The 18,723-nt window shown below is 41.3% G+C and overlaps 2 protein-coding genes across 2 annotated transcripts; both read right to left on the bottom strand.

Moving 5' to 3' along the window:
• Nucleotides 1-351: 351 nt before the first annotated feature.
• LOC115679293 (uncharacterized) lies at nt 352-2,601 on the bottom strand. Its single transcript, XM_030602898.2, has 3 exons — nt 2,382-2,601; nt 1,027-1,706; nt 352-822 (listed from the first exon to the last, which is right to left on the bottom strand). The coding sequence occupies exons 2-3, from the start codon at nt 1,625-1,627 to the stop codon at nt 689-691; spliced, it is 735 nt and encodes a 244-aa protein (XP_030458758.1). The 5' UTR covers nt 1,628-1,706; nt 2,382-2,601; the 3' UTR covers nt 352-688.
• A 703-nt stretch (nt 2,602-3,304) lies between these two features.
• On the bottom strand, nt 3,305-17,536 carry LOC115679292 (rho GTPase-activating protein 7-like). The gene is made up of 22 exons (XM_030602895.2): nt 16,855-17,536; nt 15,004-15,040; nt 14,294-14,370; nt 13,163-13,233; nt 12,990-13,068; nt 12,699-12,843; nt 12,473-12,592; nt 11,622-11,699; nt 11,446-11,501; nt 11,283-11,352; nt 10,516-10,603; nt 9,530-9,773; nt 8,821-9,042; nt 7,873-8,226; nt 7,039-7,088; nt 6,870-6,930; nt 6,703-6,786; nt 6,130-6,243; nt 5,887-6,050; nt 5,113-5,182; nt 4,174-4,377; nt 3,305-3,869 (listed from the first exon to the last, which is right to left on the bottom strand). Exons 1-22 carry the CDS (start codon nt 16,906-16,908, stop codon nt 3,684-3,686), a joined length of 2,628 nt encoding a protein of 875 aa, XP_030458755.1. The 5' UTR covers nt 16,909-17,536; the 3' UTR covers nt 3,305-3,683.
• Nucleotides 17,537-18,723: the final 1,187 nt, after the last annotated feature.

Below are 18,723 nucleotides of genomic sequence, written 5' to 3'. Positions count from 1 at the left end.
CTTTAGGCAGAAAACAATCATCCTCGGAAGGAAATTCGAGACAAAATGAAAGAAGTTGACTAAAATGGATGAACATTGTTAACCGAACCTGTCGATTTGAAATGGTCTCTAGACATTCTCAGTATGACAAAGGCCGTTTTTAAGAGCATTGCATAGTCCTCAAAACATGCCCAGATCTATTATTCAGAGCTATGAAGAAGAATAAGCATGGTCTATTAGAAGTACTGAACAAATACTATAGTGTTCTAATTCAGTTCTCAATAGTCAGCCAAATTTATCCACATACCTGTGTTACAGCTAGAAAAAGTCAAATATGAAGCCGTGATGACAGAGAACAATATGAAAAATCTGTACAGTAAACAATAATTTGGCTAAATGCCACATCTCAGCCTTAGTGCACAAGCTCAACCGGTTGTGTTCAGATTCCAGAATGTGGCAACAGAGGGGCAGCGGCACGAATGATGTTTATGTACAAAGCATGCGCAATTAAGAAAGTGGAAAAGTAAACAATACATGTTTATGTAGCCACTTGTGATCCATAGCCTATAAAAGGTGTGGCTCGGAGAAGCTTCAGTACAAGAACAAAAGACAAACTAAAGAACCATACCATCTAAGATCCAGGGCTAAATTACCAAGCTAGTCAACTAAGCGATAACATACAAATCCCGCTTGTCAAGCCACACAACTCTTACTCATTTCCGTTTTTCTGAATATTCCCACTTCTCCATCTCACGTTGCTCAGCCAACCAAAATCAATTAGAGGTTGCCTCGACTTTAGCTTCACAAGATGTGCTCTGTACGGAATTAAGAAGTTCTTGAGACCTGCCAATCCCAGAGTAGACCAGTTAACATACATCAAGCCATGAAGTAACAAAAGCTCAGTATCGAACAAAATACTCTGAAGCATAAAGCTTTCCATAAAAATTTCACTTCTCATGGTGTACAAAGGAACCTAATTGCCATTGCATATACAATCTCCGCAAAAACTTGACTCGACTGCAGAGGTCAACGAGGCAAGATGCATACCTGTGATGCACATCGTCTTATAGAAATGCGCAACATGGGCATTTCCTTTTGTTCTGTAGTGTGGCTTTTCCAAGCACTCGAGAAATGCTAAATCAGCCTCCAAAAGCTTCGCCTGATCATGGGTGTCATAACCGATATCATGGCAGTAGCAGCAATAATCCAACCAATCAATTGGCCTCTGGTCCCATAGAGGAGACCCGCCATCCTTTCCACTTGACCAGTTAGGGCCGCAATAATGCCCGTATCTTGGGAATAGCTGAGAGAGGAACGCTCTCGGCCCTGTATGCCATGGAACTTTCGAAACATAGGGCCGGAAGCGGACAGCCATGACCTTACTGCTGTTTTGAACTGTCCCACCAGATTGAGCACGCCTTTTCAACTGCCTATTCACAGTAGGAGGCATTCTTGTTCCATCTTCGGAACCAAGAGCCCATGGAAGAACAGAAAGGATGGACCAACCACACAACTTGAGATTGAAACCACCCTTCTGTTTAGGTTGCTCTGTTAAGACCGTGGTGGTAGATCCAAAGGTCGACCCCAAATCCTTTTCCGGATGGGCCCTGCCGAACCACGGAACATGGTTGAGAAGCTCGAAGTTCATTGCCGATGAACCGAAAAACTACCGCGGAAAATTCACATCAAAACCACGGAATCACAGCATCGACCGTCTGTAGACCCGCCTGTAAATCGCACGGGAGAAAGTCAGCAAAAAGCATGCAAGGAAACAGAGGTCAAGCACCAGTAGATGGAAAATTCATTGTCACAGACACCCGAGTCTCGATTTTCAACGAAAGAGAGAAACCACAGTGCATCGTCCTAGTTGCCAACAAAATCCTTAAACACAGACAAACCCTGAAAAGATCACTCCCGAAACCACGAGCCTCATTCGCCGCAGCTACAACCTAAAAACCGCGAAGAATCACACGATTCACCGGCGACCAACTACCGCTTCACGATAACGATGGCAGAAATAAGAGAGGCCAACAGGGACAAGAGCGAGAATCGGAGAGCAGTCGATCACGCGACAAAAAGTAATTCCCCGAACTGTAACCGCACGATCACCCGCGGGCGTTCCCAGAAACAGAACGGGGCCGCCCGCTCTCCTGAAGACACCTCCAGCCACCTCACGCGTCGGGTTCATCGAAAGGACGCGGGAATTCGCACGCGATCGAATGGTAAAAATTGAGGCCCTATTCGGCGAGTCCCGCACGCCACGACGTGGAGGGAGAGAGAGGAAAAGTGAAAACAAGGAAGCTCGAAGGCTTCGGGGTCCATCCAACTATCCAAAGCAAAAAGGAGGAGGAACGACGGGAGGTAGCAGAGCGGAGCGGATGGAGGGGGGGGGTGGGGCTTACTCGTTCTGCGAGGAAACGGCGGGAGACGAGACGGGACGACGACGACGAGAGCTCGAGGCGCGATGACGATGACGACGGCGACGACGAGCTCGGAGAATTCCGGCGCCGGTGACGGAGCGGGAGCAGGGCATCGCACGCGAAGCGCAGCAGAGAATGCTCAGGAGGAGAGAGAGAAAGAGTGGACTTCAAGAAGAAGAAGGAAGAGGATGGCTGGTGCGCGTGCCGACTCTGCAATCCGAGAAATCCAATAAGAAGGATTGCGCTGGATTGGGGGATTGGACCACCACCGGGTCCACGTCACCGGAATTTCTTATTCCTTTTGTGTGTTTTTTGGTTAACAAAAAAAGCTGCACCTTTATTTATGGTCCGACTTCTTTCTTTTTCTTCTTTCTTTTCTGTTTTTTTGTTTGAGAAGTGAACAGGGTTGACTAGAGGACAAGATCCTGACGTGTTCCTCGTGTATAATTTGGCCTCGATCAAAACATAGTGGGATGCCATCACAGCAGTGACGATTTGTCTTCAATTTGTCAGTTCAAATTTTGTCAATTGTATATGAAGTGGTCTCACTTGTAACTTTTCTTTTTGGCTAAATCAGGGGGCGAGGATGCGCGATCAGCGTGGCCACTCCTTTTAGCCGCGACCGTTACGGCGTGATGCTTAGACCCGTTACAAAAGTACTCGGGTTTAAAATTATGGACACGGCGCGTTTGGCATCAATTGTTGCGTACTCTTTTCTCGGCTAGAAACGGTAATTCGCTAGATAAAAGGCGTTTACCCTCCACTGAACCCGGTCACGATTGCTCTACCGAGATGCTAGAGATCACGCACGATCATTGCGACCAAATTCGACCCTGTTGCCGGAAAGGTAAACTCCCGTACGTGAGAGATCTATCCAAGGACGAGTGGTATTCACCAAACGGATGGATACAAGAATACAAATCGGGAAACTTTGGACACTGATACATTATGTCAGACACGTCTACAAAAACACAAGCTTTCACTCTACGGCAAGGTCTGTTCGACAGTAGCTCCAAACTCGGTTAAGATAAGGGAAAAGATTACAAATAAACAAGAATCAAACAATACAAAAAAGGAACAAAAAAAAATGAACGCTACCCAGAAGCCCAAATCTCATTTCCACTAGGGTGAACATCCTTTCGAACATCAAATAATAGTTATTAACAGAAATGGCAGAACAGAGGAGGGGGCAGAGACTATATTTGCAAGAGCACCGACGAATGTACAAGGCAACGGGCATTCTTCTGTCGCGGTTTACTAAGCACCGCCTCGTCTTTTCATCGATCAGCTCCACGGTGGAGATGACGGTCTGTAGACAAAGTCTTGCGAAGAACCCGTGCCATAATTTAAATCGAGGCTGTGGAGCTGCTCCATTAGCTGAGATCGCCGCTCCTTGAAGAAGTCGAGACGCGTCGTTAATTCCACCAAAGCAGAAGATGCCACCGTTGGATGCCTTGGAAATTCCATTCCCTGCAATCAAAGAGTGGAACTACGTTTTAACAATACGGTAGTCGTTCCTATAAATTTAGGAAATTATGCTGCATGTGACACTAATATCTAAGAGGAAAGCTGGGAAAAAGTCGACCTTAAAACAGGATGATTGGAGCTTGTTTAGGAACATTCTCAAAAGTATACAGAGCAGGATGCAGGACATGGTGAACATGGTATAAAGTAAATGAAATTTCAAGAAATAGAAAAGAGAATAAAATTTACAACTGTTACTGAATTTACAGTAAGACACAGAAGAATTGACAGTCCAACATCCGTGTATTACCTCTGCTATTCTGGAAGTAGAGGGTACAGATGCTGAATCAACAGCCCCGAGCTCATCCACAGATATACTTGTTGATGCCTCCGTACTTTTCGAATCGCTAAGAGGCGATGACTCCATAAATTGCTTCCCTGAAGGCAACCTGCTACTGCTTGCAGATGCCAATGCTTGACCTTTGATATTTCTCCAATCCCCAAGCAAACTCTCCTGTTGAATAATTTGCCATGTTTTACAGATGAATCGAATAAATCGCCAGAAACAATTAATGTGATCGAGACAAGAAGAAGATTAAATCTAAAAGGAAAAGAACATTCATACTGGATTAAGAATTCTCAGGCCAAGGCAGGACCTGACCATCAACCATAGTATTGAAAGATTAAACGAAGTAAATATTCATGGTGTTTTGTATTTAAACTAAACATCCATGCCTCATCGTGCTAAGCTATTAAATATTCAGTCTCATTTTGGATGCAGCATCTTTTAAAATCATTCAGTTGTACACTATGCACAATGCTGCCAATGTGCAATCTATCGATACTTGTTAAAGACTTCGAAATTTTCAATCTTTAACTAGAGTTATGGCTAGCACCATCTTGACCTTCAGTAACAACATAAAATGTCTCTGGATTAAAGCACCTTTGCACCCGAATATACTAATGTCAATTTCATAACTGCAGATTCAAAACTTTGAAGATGATAACATAACTGAAATCTGCTTTCGCCCGTGTGCAGTCCAAGGTCATGAAAATAATTCAAACAGTCTAGACTGTAGAAGGCATAGCAGTATAAAGGGCATACTGGACTAAATACACGAACGTTGTAAAGATATGAGAAGATCAAGCGAAAGATTAGAAAAAAATGAGCAGGACGAGCAGTTCTATCAATTATATCTGTTCTAATGAAAAACAGAGCAGACTTAACAAGACAGATTGAAATACACACCTCGCTTCTCTGTTTTCTTTCGTGATTATAAAAGGCGAGGGTAGTATCAAAATCTTGTGGGGGAAATCTCCTGCAAATATCCAGTGAGATTTTAAATTCAGTATGATAGCTTCCATATTTTATTTGTAGCAGCAATGTTCTGATCAAATAGCATACCCAAACACATAGATCCAAACATGTTGAGAGCAGATCAATATATCATGAGTTCCGTACCCCTGCTACTACAATGATCTTAACTTGAGCACCACTAGACTAGGTACTGACTTCAAACTGACATCTAGCGTTCCATCTTAGCTATTCATCTCATTTCCCGACAACAATACCAAGATCCCAAGGATTTCTCCTTCACTAAGTGAAAGAAGCAACTAATAAGCTTTCTAGAAACAAACCCAATCTTCCTATTAGTCCTGCGATGTTGGGTTTGCTCCTTATAACTATTCTGGATAACATTGTCTAAATTCTTCTGCCCAATAAGTAATTTTAGGTTTTCACAGAGTTGGCACAAACAAAACAAATGGTAAAACTCGTATACACAAATACCACTATGAGGTATCTTCAAAATAATGCACCTTAGCAAGTTTGCCACAACAAAATCCTCAAAATGGAAGCAAGATAACAGGAAAGCACTAGATTGTCTTAGTAGCTGTCAATGGGAGGAGTACATCTTAGAACTTGAAATAGCCACCTGGATATCTAAGGACGATGTACTCCACCCTACCAACCAATGGATTAAAAGCTGGTTCGAAGAAAGGCAACATCGTTATACACACTTACTGTTGAGAATTCTGCACTTGTTGATAGCGGTCACATGCATCAGAAAGAGATCCATAGTGATGCTGGCGCTGCTGATTTAGCTGATGGTGCAATTCTGCAACTTTCTGCTTCAATCTAGCAACATCTGCTTCTGCAAGAGCAATCTCCTCGAGCTCGGCCCTTGTCTGCCCATCAATTCATACCATGAAACAAAGAAAAAGATAGACTTGCGAAGGAAAATGCCCCATCGAATTCAGTACAAACCTTAGAATCCATGCCACGGGAACTGGAAAATTGCCCAGATGACATGCTCAAACCAGCTTCAAGTGCAGCTCTCAGGTCCCTTTCTGCTTGCAGCTGTTCTTGCAATCTAGCCACCTAAATATTCATCCACAAGTACGCACACACGGGTAAACAGCATAAAAGAGATTACTTTTCAGCAGAAACCAAAAAGAATGTAATAGGAGAGCTTCCTTGCCTGTATATAGACGCACTAAAACCATGTCTAACCATGTAAATAAATTGAGACATGCAATTAACTCAGCACTATAGAATAGGTTTTGGCAGTGATAGAGTTGCATAAGAATACCAGTATGGGACAATAGAAGCAAATGTGTTATTTTTTACGGTTGTATGGCAGTGAATATTCCCCTCGAGGAAATGGTGACTCTTGCCATCTGAGCAAGACAAGGAAAAACTGCCTTTAAAGACCCAATGACTCCTATAACCTAAATTCTAAAGGGTTTCAGTTTTGAGTTCCAATTCCAACCTAATTGCCCAACAAAAGGGCGGAAACCTTAGAGGAAACAGAGACATAATCAAAGAGTAAGAAAATACATCTTGTTCGAGTGCCAAGCGCCTCTCGTGCAGAGCCTGCTTCCTCCTCTCCAAGCTAGCTTGCAATACTGCATTCCCTCTGGCCTATTAAAGTCAACATGAAATTTCTTATCGTAATGTTCAACCATCTACAATGCAAATAACACACTCTCATAGGGTGAAACTACCTCCTTAGCTATCCTTTGCCGCAAGTCATTTTTCGTTATCTCAAGTCTCTGTATAGCAAGCCTGCAAGCAAGAAAAGTATAAGATAAATGGTAAAGGAGCAGCTGATAATCAACTGACCAGGTAAGTCAGGGCCATTAAAAGAGAAGCTAAGACGTGACAATGTCTTACTCTTCTTCTCCAGAAGAATCCACTGATTCCATTGATGGTGCTTTTCTGGCCTGCACAAGAGTTCAGATCAAGTGTCAGCATTTTAATTTACACAACTATATAACCGATATCTAGTCTCTTTGCTGCCAAGAGCATAGAAGATACATCTACCCAATTGACAGAGAGCGGATCTGGTTATGGGAATACTATGATCGAACTTCATCATAAAACTTACACAAGCCTACTCAACTACAAAGATATACCAAAGTGATCTCTGCACATTGCCTATGGAGTTGTTTGACTTACGAAATGACCATCTATCAATACTATCCCCATCCACCAATAACACTTATAACCACATATAGAAGATGGAATGATTAAATGCTGTCCAGACATAGAGTACGGGTTAACCACTTTGCCGGGCAGCACCAACAAAATGCACAATTGCTTAACGGAGTCTACAAAAACAGAGACTCCCACAAAAGAGAATCCAAAATAATATTCAGGTCAATAATAAAACTGCGAATAAACTAACATAGTAGTCCGGCCAAAAGAAAAAAAATAACAGGGGTATGTTCCCTGCACCATACTTTCTACATCCTGTAATTCGAAAGCTTTCGGTATCAACTAAGGAAGATGCAAGAAGCATGTAGCTCTGGATTTCAAGAAAACAACTTGCAAACAGGGATGTAATAAAATCACCAAACACAAATATATCAACACATTTCTTGCATAGACAAAAGGAACGACAACAAGAACACTAATTCCACAAATAAAAGTGGCTGGTCAATCTATGAATTTAACCATGTTGCACATAAGTTGTAAATAAAGTTGAGAGGCTGCAAGATTGCTCACTGCGTTTCTTCCCCACAAAGTTGATCTTTTAGTGTTGAGATTGGAGTTTGACATTTTTCCCATCGACCTTCCAGAACCTCCCTCAAACCCTGAAACTGGAAGAGTGTGGCTCTGGCCTGGCCTGATTGAAGACAAAATTTCACCCACAGATTGGAACTGCTCACCAGAAGGTGCGACAGTTGAAGATTCAACTTCACTGGCAGAGTTGTCGATTTCTTTCTTCAGTTGTCCTTGTTGCTCAACTAACTGAATATTGGAATCCCTAGGTTGAGAACCAGTATGTAAGTTTGAACTGCCAATTGAAGCAGAATTATCCCTAGGCGACCCAACATCTGAATCATCCGTGCCAAAAGCCTGCATGCAGAATAAAAGAAAACAGTCAACGGACATGTTCTGAACATCACAGCTAAATCAATTAAAGAGTACCAATTTCAGATTTGTCACAAGTTCTTGATAAGATAATCATGTAAACAAAGATTAAACAGAAGATAAGGAGCATACACTGACGTACAAAAAAAATTCAATGACTTGAAGGACCATACAACTGTCAATGAATGTCCAGCCTTTAATGGAGAGTTACACAGCTGGAGTCATTAACGTGAAAAGTACGTCAGCAAGTCATCTAGGTAACCATCTCTAAGATCAGTTATCCTCTCAGTGTGATAAACAAAAGGGAACTGGAATTCCTTCCAGTACAAATTGCAAAAAAGGAAGTGAATAGAATAAAAATAATCTTAATCACAACTAAGGACTTTACTAATGCTAATCTCTTCAATAATTACCAAATCAAGCAGGTCAATCATTGTCCCCTAAAATGGTTAATGCTAGTCTTAATCAAGATTTGGTAAGAAACATGAGAAGTACACTCGATGTAGTGCGACAATGGTTGTAATATTACAACAAGCAGAAATAGAAGCAACAAACGGCAAGCACATGATTAATATGAACCTTATAGTCATACAGATCCGCTCCATTGCATCCACTGCTTTCACTAAGTTTTCCACTAAGCGTGCGTTCTGGATCATCATCTGTTTCTGGATCAACTTCATTCTCCGCATCATGGTAACCATTGACTTTTACATCCACATTATCTTCATCAGATGAATCGTCACTCCCACTGTTTTCAATCCGAGAATCAGCAGATATGGAGCATCTTTGAAGATTCTCTTCCTGAAATTTTGTAAAACAATATAAGCACCTAATGAAACCACCAGGATAATGAAAAGAGGGTTCCAAATCGTCACTCCCACTATTTTCAACGAGAACCCTTCATAACAGCAAGTAATAGCACTAGTTAGTTTACGAAGGTTCCTTTGTCTGAGATTTAAGTTTCTCAATAACAGCAGCTGCAAGGTTTGCAGATAATACACATTGTAATGAATGCAAGCCCTAATATTATAGGTATTGTCTCCTGAACGATTACAGTTTTTCTGAATTCTAAACTAACAAAAAAATCATGCAGAATGCTTTGCAGCAGTGACAAGTATCCGGTTGATTATAGTTAGAGGTGGGTAAAGACATTATAAATTCAGGTTTCCGGTTCTAGACAAATGAAATTGTAAAAAGCACCTGGTATAACAAATGACCCACGACATATATGTCCAGTGACAAGTGTTTAAAAACTGCAGAGAAAAGATTCAGATTGAGAGACTCTTACATCAAAAATATTCTCGTATTCCTCCAGAAGAGTTGTGATGATGGCTTGTGCATTATTGGCAGCATTTGCAGCAGCTAGAAGCTGAGCAGAAGCATCACCATTAGTGTCAAAATCATCGTCCAATTCACATTCACCAGCTAATAAAGGACGTAACAATAAAGGAGCCATGCAAGCAGCAACAGCAGATGCAGTCATCCGGTTCTCAAGAGAATTAGAGGCAATAGTATGCATCATCTTCAGGATTCTGCAAAACAAGGAGGCAAGTAGAAATTCAGTTTGAAATGGACGATCAGCAACAAGATGAAAAAAGAAAATTCACAACTGACTCCGTTTCTCTTTCTTTTTTTACAAAAAAATTCATTACCACGGCTCTTTGCTCACAAAACAAATTAGAAAAAAGGAATCTCTAATCATATAATATGTAGTTCACCATATATGAGCCACTACAAACCAATATAAGTAATCCTGGTAATGGTGGGGTGTTCGAAGTGTGCTGACATGATTTTACCAGGCAATCAAGTCTTATCAATTTCACATGGCTTCGTTTACTACTATTCCATGTATAAAGGTGCAATAAACATGGACACGTGAGTGGTCGGTTGCTGAAACCACATAACATTGCCATTCAATCGCACGGTTGTACCGTGTCAAGGTCCTAAGTTTTCATTGACATTTACCAAGAATTTATCAAAATGAAAAACACAAATATCTCACTCAATCATCTTCAGGGGAAAAGAAAACATTATCTCATTTCCTTATGCAACTTAAAATTTCTCTGCAGCACATCCACAAAATGTCAGACAGGAAAACAAAGATATCTCACTAAATGACAGACTTAAATAAAATTGGAATGAGTTACACTCGCACTCTGCTTCATGTGGTTTCATTATCATATTTACTATTTGTGGAAACTTTTCCCAATCAAATAAGCTTGATAGCTAAAAGTAATAACATAAAGATGTCCGAGGTAAAGAGAGAGTGTATACCTCTGCAGTAAACGTCTATTTGGTTCAGGGAATGTCTCCTGCATCGCAGACTGCATTGCATGAACACGAGCTTCCCTCCTATCAATTTCTGACATTAAACAACATGAAGCGACTATGTCAGCATGTCTGCTAAAATCTAGAACGAAGCACAAAAATCCAGATATCAACACAACAAAAACTGAAGGAGAAGAAAAGACCATAAAATGCTATTAACATCACAAAATACTAACAGCATTACACCATGGATGGTCCTAAACAGTATGAGTTAAGCAGCTCTGACATCCAAAGCTGCCGTTTGTCATGTTTTAGAGCACATGTTGCCCCTAAAATACTCATGCATGAACATAAAACCGAATGAATCAGCTGGATCATGACAGCTGAGAACCCCTGTCCTCAAATATCAACTTTCTTCTTGAGGCTAATTTTCATGCAAATTTCATTGATCGTAAACACAGCAAATAATCATTTATAAGCACTCGAAAAATGGGGTTTGACGCTAATGAGAGAAGAAAAAGATGTGGTCGTCTACAGCATCTCCTCAAAGGCTAAAGCAAGTTGACTGAAATAGAGTATATCCACACGTTAAGTAGGAAAATGCCTGATTTGTGTACTTTTCACACCAAGAAGTATGATCATTCGGTGAAAGGCAACTTGAGATCGATATTCTATAAGGACAATAGATACTTCAGTACAGTGAACAAGAGATACCCTGGAATCCATTGAGCATAGGTTGAAGAATCGAGAAGAAAAGAGAAGGCTCAACTTACTATAAGCCTCTAGCAATGCAGTGCAGCAAGATGCTGGAACTGGAGAGGAAGGTAGCTCCCTCAGAACATGCTGCAAATCAAACAGCATGTGAATATTGAACGACTTAGATGAAGAAGTAATAGCTCAATAACCATATATCCAAACTGGCAGCAACAAAAGTACCTTCACACAGTCACCAACAACATGAGCATCTTCATCAGGAGCAAACTCATTTTTGCCTGCAAGTGGTAAGTTAAAAGAGAGTATTAACCACACTTAGCATGAACAACAGCAGGTGCAAAGAACTAGAGCTCTTTTATACATCTCACCCTGCCTGTAACAAATGAATCAACATGTACCTTGTTCGTATTCCTGGACTCTGCGGTCCACTTCCTCGACATCTGCAGATTGTCGTAGAATACCTTCTACTTTCGTTCCTGTTTGAAAACAGTTATTTAAAGTGAAATAATCTAAGAACAAGAAGAATCGTGTAGTTGAAAGAACTGTTATCCATCTTTATCACCTAACACAGCACATGAAGCATTCATCCATATCCATTCTTCAAGCATCAAGTGCTTGAGAAGGTCTAGCCTAGAATTTTCAATTTGTTATCTTTTGGACAGTACAATACTCCACACAAACAAATTGAACAAGATATCATTCTCATATGTTTCGCAAACACAGTCCATATTTTCCAGAAATGGCCAATTTACCGCAGAGATGTCCCTAATAATGGACACTTACAACCAAATGCTAAGCAACAACCTTTTTAAACCAGAAAAGACATCCAGAGAAGTGCAGCAGGGAAAGGGAGGGAATAGGCAAAGCAATTAGTAAACCCAACCAATTGTATACAGGCCACATGACCAATACAGAGCATACGCAGGTAGAGAACTTTTGAGATTTTGTTTTGCAATATTCAGATACCTAGATAGGCCAAGGAGAACTATCCTGCATAGGCTCCAGTTTTGAAAATCAAAAGAGAAGGCATGAGGGGCATAGGCAACCCAACTGTGCGACCAACTTGGAGCTCCTTTGGCACAAGTAGGTAAACAACTAGGGAAACATGTCAAGATGAATTGCCAGACCATCGCAGGGCAAGTATACTAAATGACCCTTAAGGAGTAATATGACAAGGTAACTTGCTTTAAGAGTAAATTAAAAACTCAGAAAGCTAAAGATCAGACTAGATTACAGTTAAAAAACTCACCAAACTTCTCTAGAAACCGAAGAGCTTTCTCAAGAAAGGAAGGACCTCCATCAATATCTTCCAGAGCAAGCAAAATTGGTCTCCCAACGACCAGAGATTTTACAGGATGCTTCTCCCTCCCTGCATTAAAGCATCATAAGGCAGAGAGAAAGAACCTAGAATCTCCTTATGCATGCAAAAGAACCAGGTTCAAGCAAAATGTACAGAGATAAGAGAAAGTACAGACATTGATGAAAAGAGCCTTCCATTGTATCACCCGCATCATTCCGGAAGATTCCGTTGTGTCCCATGACAAGGGCAGCACTTGGTGCTTGGGCAAGAGCATGTTCCAAGGCTGTTTTCCACTCAAACAAATCCTCCAATGTCTCCGCCTGGAAAAAGAGCGTCAAAGCAAACAGAGGAAGGTGCAACATCTGAGAACTTCAGTCTGAGAATAATTACTTTGAATAATGATAGAACATGCTCACTGTGTCAGAGAAAATTGAGCTACTGTTAGGAGTAAAAAAAGATGAAGCACCTTAAGAGTGAATGCTCGGCCATCACGTCCATCAGGAAACAGGACAGTCAACAGCTTTTTATCTTCTCTAACAACAACGCTGAAGCAGGTGCAAGAAATGAACCATTATATCAGGCATGATAATCTCTTCAAACCATAGTAAAGCCCTCAGCTGCCAAGAAAGGAAAACATACCTCCCAGAGTTGTTCAGGTCAATCCCACCCAAAGTCAGGTTCACCTCTCCACCTCTCTGTGGGAGTGCACTCTACATGAAAAATCAACATAATAAGCATATGCTGTATCTAATCATCTAGATACGACACCTGACCTTACATGCAAGGAAAGGCATAATTTGAAACACGCCAGATCAAACAAAACAACATAAGGCTGATATCACTAATTTCGACCAATCATCAAATGGAGGACAGAAAATACATAAATTTTTACAAGTAAAGAAATTGGGTAAGCATTTTGAATCTGAAGGAGGTGCAAGTGCTCAAATAGATCCTAGTTAACAGAATGAGGAAACAGAAAACAAGATGTAGTGCAGGTAAACATGAAGATCCATCTGAATAGTCGATAGAGCCCTTTGGTGTAACTCCAAGAATTTAGATCAAGTGCCGCCTTTACAAGGAATCTCATAAGTTAGAGGGGAAGCATGCGGAGATTGGGAAAATCAGAATAAAAGCATAGCAATCTTGACAGCAATTAGAATTAACAGTGACAATGATTGCTAATAGAAATTCATTACCACAAAATTTGACATCTCACGATTGGTTTCCTCTTCTGGAAAACTAGAGAACTTCAGTGAAATTCGTCAAAGCACCTCCTACCCTCCCAGATAACTAAAACTTGTTCGACAACAGACAAACATAATTGTTCTTTCAAGTAGCAATTTAATGATTTCTTTAATCTACACATCTTATCCCTATTTATGCAAAATTTGCATAACAGGTGCTTGTAAGGTAACAATTTCAAGGAATACTAACCAGATGTAGTACATTAAAAGGACTAGAATTTGGGCTACATCTAACATTGCCATAAGTACCCTGGATTTGGATACAAACTCAAGAGCTACTGCTCGGTGGAAAAATCTGCTAAACTTAAGATTAGGAGTATGTTACAACATCCTTCATACAATTGCCCAACAAATAGCATAAGCACACATTGCCAAACCACCAGAAAGCACTAGTTCAAGAAATAGCTGTTAGAGAGACTCTTGTGGCTATGTTGTCTAAAGGAGAAATCAAGAAAACTTGAAAAACTCAGAAAAGTCAATCTGCAATGATATACTACACATGTACTGACGTAAAATAGATACTAACAGGATCATTTTTGAAGAAAACCAAAGAAGTGCGTGTGAGGATAAACCAGCGCTTTTTCCAAGACTTCCAGCCTATTCCTGTAAACATTAGGAAATTCTGTCACTAATTATAGAAGCACATGCAAAGATCTAGTTATATCATGATAATTTGAAAGAAAAGGAAACCAGTAAAAATAAGATCATAACAAGCAGACACATCATGCAGATGATAAACATATTATAAGGAAAAACAAACGGTGTATCCTCAATTGACATCATGATAGATGTAATGAGCAAGAAAAAGATGCTAGACATGAAGCAGTGCGAGCAAACTTGACAGTTGCTTATAGGAGCAAGTGGACCATCCTTGTCTGTTTCAATCTAAATAGGTTAAGTGTAGGTGCATATTTATCCAATTACAAGGATTATTGCTGAACAATTACCAGCAATTCAGTAAGACTAGCATTCGTGCCAACATAATTTAACTTTCCTTCCCGATATTGCTCTGTTTCCACTAGTCATCATTTAGCTCATCGGTTATGAAAAATTATCAACAGATCTATTTTGATAAAGTCCTTTGCAACATAAAACATCTTCCCATGTATGATGATGATCAGAACATGTGTTTAAAAAGAAGTACCAACTCAGAATAAGTACATTATCGCAAGTGCAAGTATAGAAGTACTCAAACCAAATGACCTGACAATACGAAAACTTGTTATCTTGACTGACCTTTGGAAGATATAAAAAGAGGGCCACTCTTGAACACCTGCCAAAGCTTCAATGTATTAGAAATGAGAATTGAAACCACTAAACAATCACTAGCAACAACCATTCAGAACATTAAATTCCATAATAAATGAAAAGACCAAGACAAACTATTACCGAAGGGGCAACCATATATAGCCTTACACTCCAATAAAACACGAGCTATCAATAATCCTTCCAGAAATATGAGTGCACTGAGAAAATTTTGGAAGAATTTGACAGCACTAAGAACCGGAGTAACTTAAAAAAGTGACTTATGATTAACAATACTACTCAAAAGCCATCATATTTTAGAACATAGAGGACAAATTGGTGACTGAATTCTACAATTTACGCAACCTAAAACATGAAAGGAGAGCCTTGTCCATAGATGAGTATCATATTTCAGTTCAAGACGTCCATGCTGGCTCCTATAAGTGTGACAATGAGCAGTAACTTTATCTTACAACCAGAACAGCGCAGAACACGCTTTAACATGCATTGCCGGAATAGTTCAGGACCCGCAAAATTATCATCATATGGAGGCATTCAGTGGAATAGCTTTTGAAATTGTGAACAAAAGCATCAGATCCTTTCAGCAACAAGGAGCATTTCACAGGAATTTGGAAAATGAATTTAAAGAATATACCCACGGAGTTAGTTGTTACACCGATAGGCAGTACCAATGGTATATTTTACAGATTATGATCCTTGAGAACTTAGTTTTGTCAGGGTACAAGAATAAGAGAAAAGAGGAATGCTGTTTTCTAGTCGAAGAAGTACTATCCTAGTCAAAGATCACCAATCTCACTTCTATTTTAGGTACTGATAGATAAATGAGAAGTGGAAGATCAAAAATTTCACTATTGTCACACTTCTATCCTATTAAACAAAGGTCAGCGCGGAATGGAAAATGAAATTTAGGTTCAAAAGCATTTATTGTCAAAACTATTGATGGCTCGGCAAGCAGCATTCTTATTAGGAATATAAACTTTGCAGCTACCATTATTCACATAAAAAAAAAAGAGGAAGAAAACGCTAAATTTAGTTTCTGAACAACTAGAGCCAAACGAAATGTCTAAACACCACTGCATACTCAAAGATTGTTTTGAAGCCAACTCGCACGTATATATCAAGAACCTATCAGTATTTGGATAGCCTTCAGCGACCCTGTGGATTCGGAACATATCCTTGTGATATAGATGTTGAACTCTAAATTTAAGTCCAGAGATAAAGTAAAGGTGGCATTCACTAACATGCCAAAACCCCGCATATGTAGCCTGTGAAAGTACAATTTTTGCAACCCCAAACGGAATTTAAGCACCGAGAAATTGCACCACATCACTAATCGGAACACGAGCATCGGTCAACGAGAAATATCACTCTCGCGAAAATTCGTCAAAAGTCGCACCCCCGTCATAAATCTCTGGAGATGAAAGTGCCAAACAAAATCCTATTCGTTTCTCGTCAATTACAAGCTACAAAAAAAGAAAGTGAAAGGGCAAAAAAGAGTCCTAAGCAAGCAGAAATTACATCAGAACGCTCCGTCAAAACGCTTCCACCTTTTCTAGCTCAATTAAATCGCCAAACATACCCAACCCCCTAACCTCCACGGTCGTTTGCGAGCTAATGGTATAAGCAAGATCAAACACCACAAAGGACAGATGTCCGCAAAAAGCAACGGAGCTCTAACAAGAAGTCCTAGTTTTCCGCCACAAACTTCCTCGTCTCCCAACTCAAGCTGAGACCCACAAAAAACCAACTCCTCCTACGCGCACGCGCAAAACAGGAAACTTAAAAGCACTCGACATTTCTGGAAACGCTAGACACTCGTACCGTGTTCGAAACACCAGGTCTCGGGCGGTCAAACGCCGCTAGCGAAGCCGACATTTCCGCGACAGAGACGCGCCTCCGCAGCTACGGCACCGTACCCGCGCCCAATCGAAGTCCGACCATACCTCACATCCCCCGAACATCTCACGCCGCCCGAATTCGCCCCGCCATCCGCGCCGCCCCCGGGTCAGCCGGCGATCGTCCCAACCCGCAGATCCGCGAGCGCGAGATCTGGACCGCGCCGGAGCAGTCCGAAAAGAAGCCTAGGGTTTCGATTCGACGGGCAGCGAAGCACCAATCGCTCGAACGAGCGGCGACCCAGTTCCGCAATCCCCGTCCCCGTGCGAACCCCTCGGTCCTCCCCCGCCCCTCCCGTCCTCGCTCCGGCTGGATTGAAAGGAGCGCGAACGCCAACCCTGAACCGGCGCCCCTCCTCCCTGCGTGCTCTCTCTTCCTCCTTGCTTTCTCGCGACTGAGCGTTGTGCGCGGGGGGGCGCGCGCGTGTACCGAGCACGCGTGAGTATTATAATGGCGAATCCGCCATTTTTCTAATGGCTCGAGAGCTCAGGATTAGGTACAGCAGAATAGTGGTTGTCGTGGGAATGCGGTGGTGGTGGTGTGAGGAGGAAGGCTTCGCTTTTCACCTACTTTTGGCCGTGAAGCAGCAGCAGCAGCGAAGAGAGAGAAGGAGGAGAGAGAGAGAGAGTTGTTTCAGTGGAGGAGGAGGAGGAGGAGGAGGAGGGAGTCATGTGAAGTCAGCTCTAGTCCAAGGTAGAGTCGCCGTCCAATCGGGAAGCGCCACGTCGATTTATAGTAACGTTGGTCTTTTTTAAAAAAAAAAATTTAACCGCCGTTTGTTTTAGTCTGTTGTTCTTGCCAGGGAAGAAAACAACAGAGAAATGGAATGACTTATCATTGATTCGGAGGAACTTACACAAGACTCCCCCGAACTTTAGGGTAATTACACATTTGCCCCGAAACTTTCTGACGGTTGCTCGTTCCCCCCTCGACACTTTCGTTTTGCGACGGCCGTTAACCCGATCGCATGTTTCCCATTAGCATGCAATGCACGACTGCACGTAACGTTTAAGCAGTACATGCCTGATTAGCCAATTGTCAAGAGGAAAACTAACACGATAACCCCATTGGGATAGGTCTTTATTTAGATACGAGTTCCCCGTGATAGGAACCCACGACCATCGTTGCCACGCCGGGTCAATCCCGGGGTGGATCGGACTGTTTTCGCGAGCATGTTGATTGAATAGCATCTTGTGAAAAGGGAAAGTACGTGTTTTCTGCCAAAATAAAGCGATTTGGTATACGACCAAGAAAAAGAAAAAAGAGTGATTTGGTAAATTTGTTCCAAGAATCATTTTCCGGTCGAATAGTTTTAACCTAGTAAATTCATGTGCGTGCTGATATGACGGAATTGAAGGACTATGTTCTCGAGCGATGTAGTCCCGTAAGAAAAACTGTATCATGAGCCTTCGTACTCAAATGCGACTTATAATTTAGTGCCGGAACTTTTTAAGTTCCTAAAATTTTCTAAAAGAAAATAAATTCCTCGTCAAGCGCATTTGCTACCTTCCTTCGTTAAATTGACTAAACTCCTATGAAAAACACACCACGTGGCAATGCGCGCAATACACCATTTAGGATTTCAGTTCAATATATAGATTCTCTCGCTCTGTCGTGAGTTTTATTATTCGTGTAGAAATCTCATAAACTATACTTTCATTACATTTATAAATCGACGAATCGTCATTTGAAATCGCACGTTTTTTCCTTCTTTCGCAACGTTCATCGGTTACTAAGTTCAGAAGACCCTCGACCTCTACATGCGCGCCATGCCTCCGTCACGGAGTGTCTGGA

Source organism: Syzygium oleosum, unplaced genomic scaffold (genome assembly GCF_021117445.2).
Source record: "Syzygium oleosum isolate NSW1041296 unplaced genomic scaffold, Sole_v2.1 Sole_v2.03, whole genome shotgun sequence".
Taxonomy (NCBI): Eukaryota; Viridiplantae; Streptophyta; class Magnoliopsida; order Myrtales; family Myrtaceae; genus Syzygium; species Syzygium oleosum.
Note: the sequence above shows the minus strand (reverse complement) of the source record. Positions and strands in the feature narration are given on the sequence as shown.

What these genes read in the sequence shown, in the direction of transcription:
- LOC115679293 (XM_030602898.2), bottom strand. Translation starts at nt 1,627, where the DNA reads ATGAACTTCGAGCTTCTCAACCATGTTCCGTGGTTCGGCAGGGCCCAT. An exon ending in TAAGACGATGTGCATCACAG is followed by an intron (nt 823 to 1,026) that starts GTATGCATCTTG and finishes TGGGATTGGCAG; the next exon opens with GTCTCAAGAACTTCTTAATT.
- LOC115679292 (XM_030602895.2), bottom strand. Translation starts at nt 16,908, where the DNA reads ATGTCGGCTTCGCTAGCGGCGTTTGACCGCCCGAGACCTGGTGTTTCG. An exon ending in GACCTGAACAACTCTGGGAG is followed by an intron (nt 13,069 to 13,162) that starts GTATGTTTTCCT and finishes CACCTGCTTCAG; the next exon opens with CGTTGTTGTTAGAGAAGATA. An exon ending in AAAGAAAACAGAGAAGCGAG is followed by an intron (nt 4,378 to 5,112) that starts GTGTGTATTTCA and finishes ATTATTCAACAG; the next exon opens with GAGAGTTTGCTTGGGGATTG.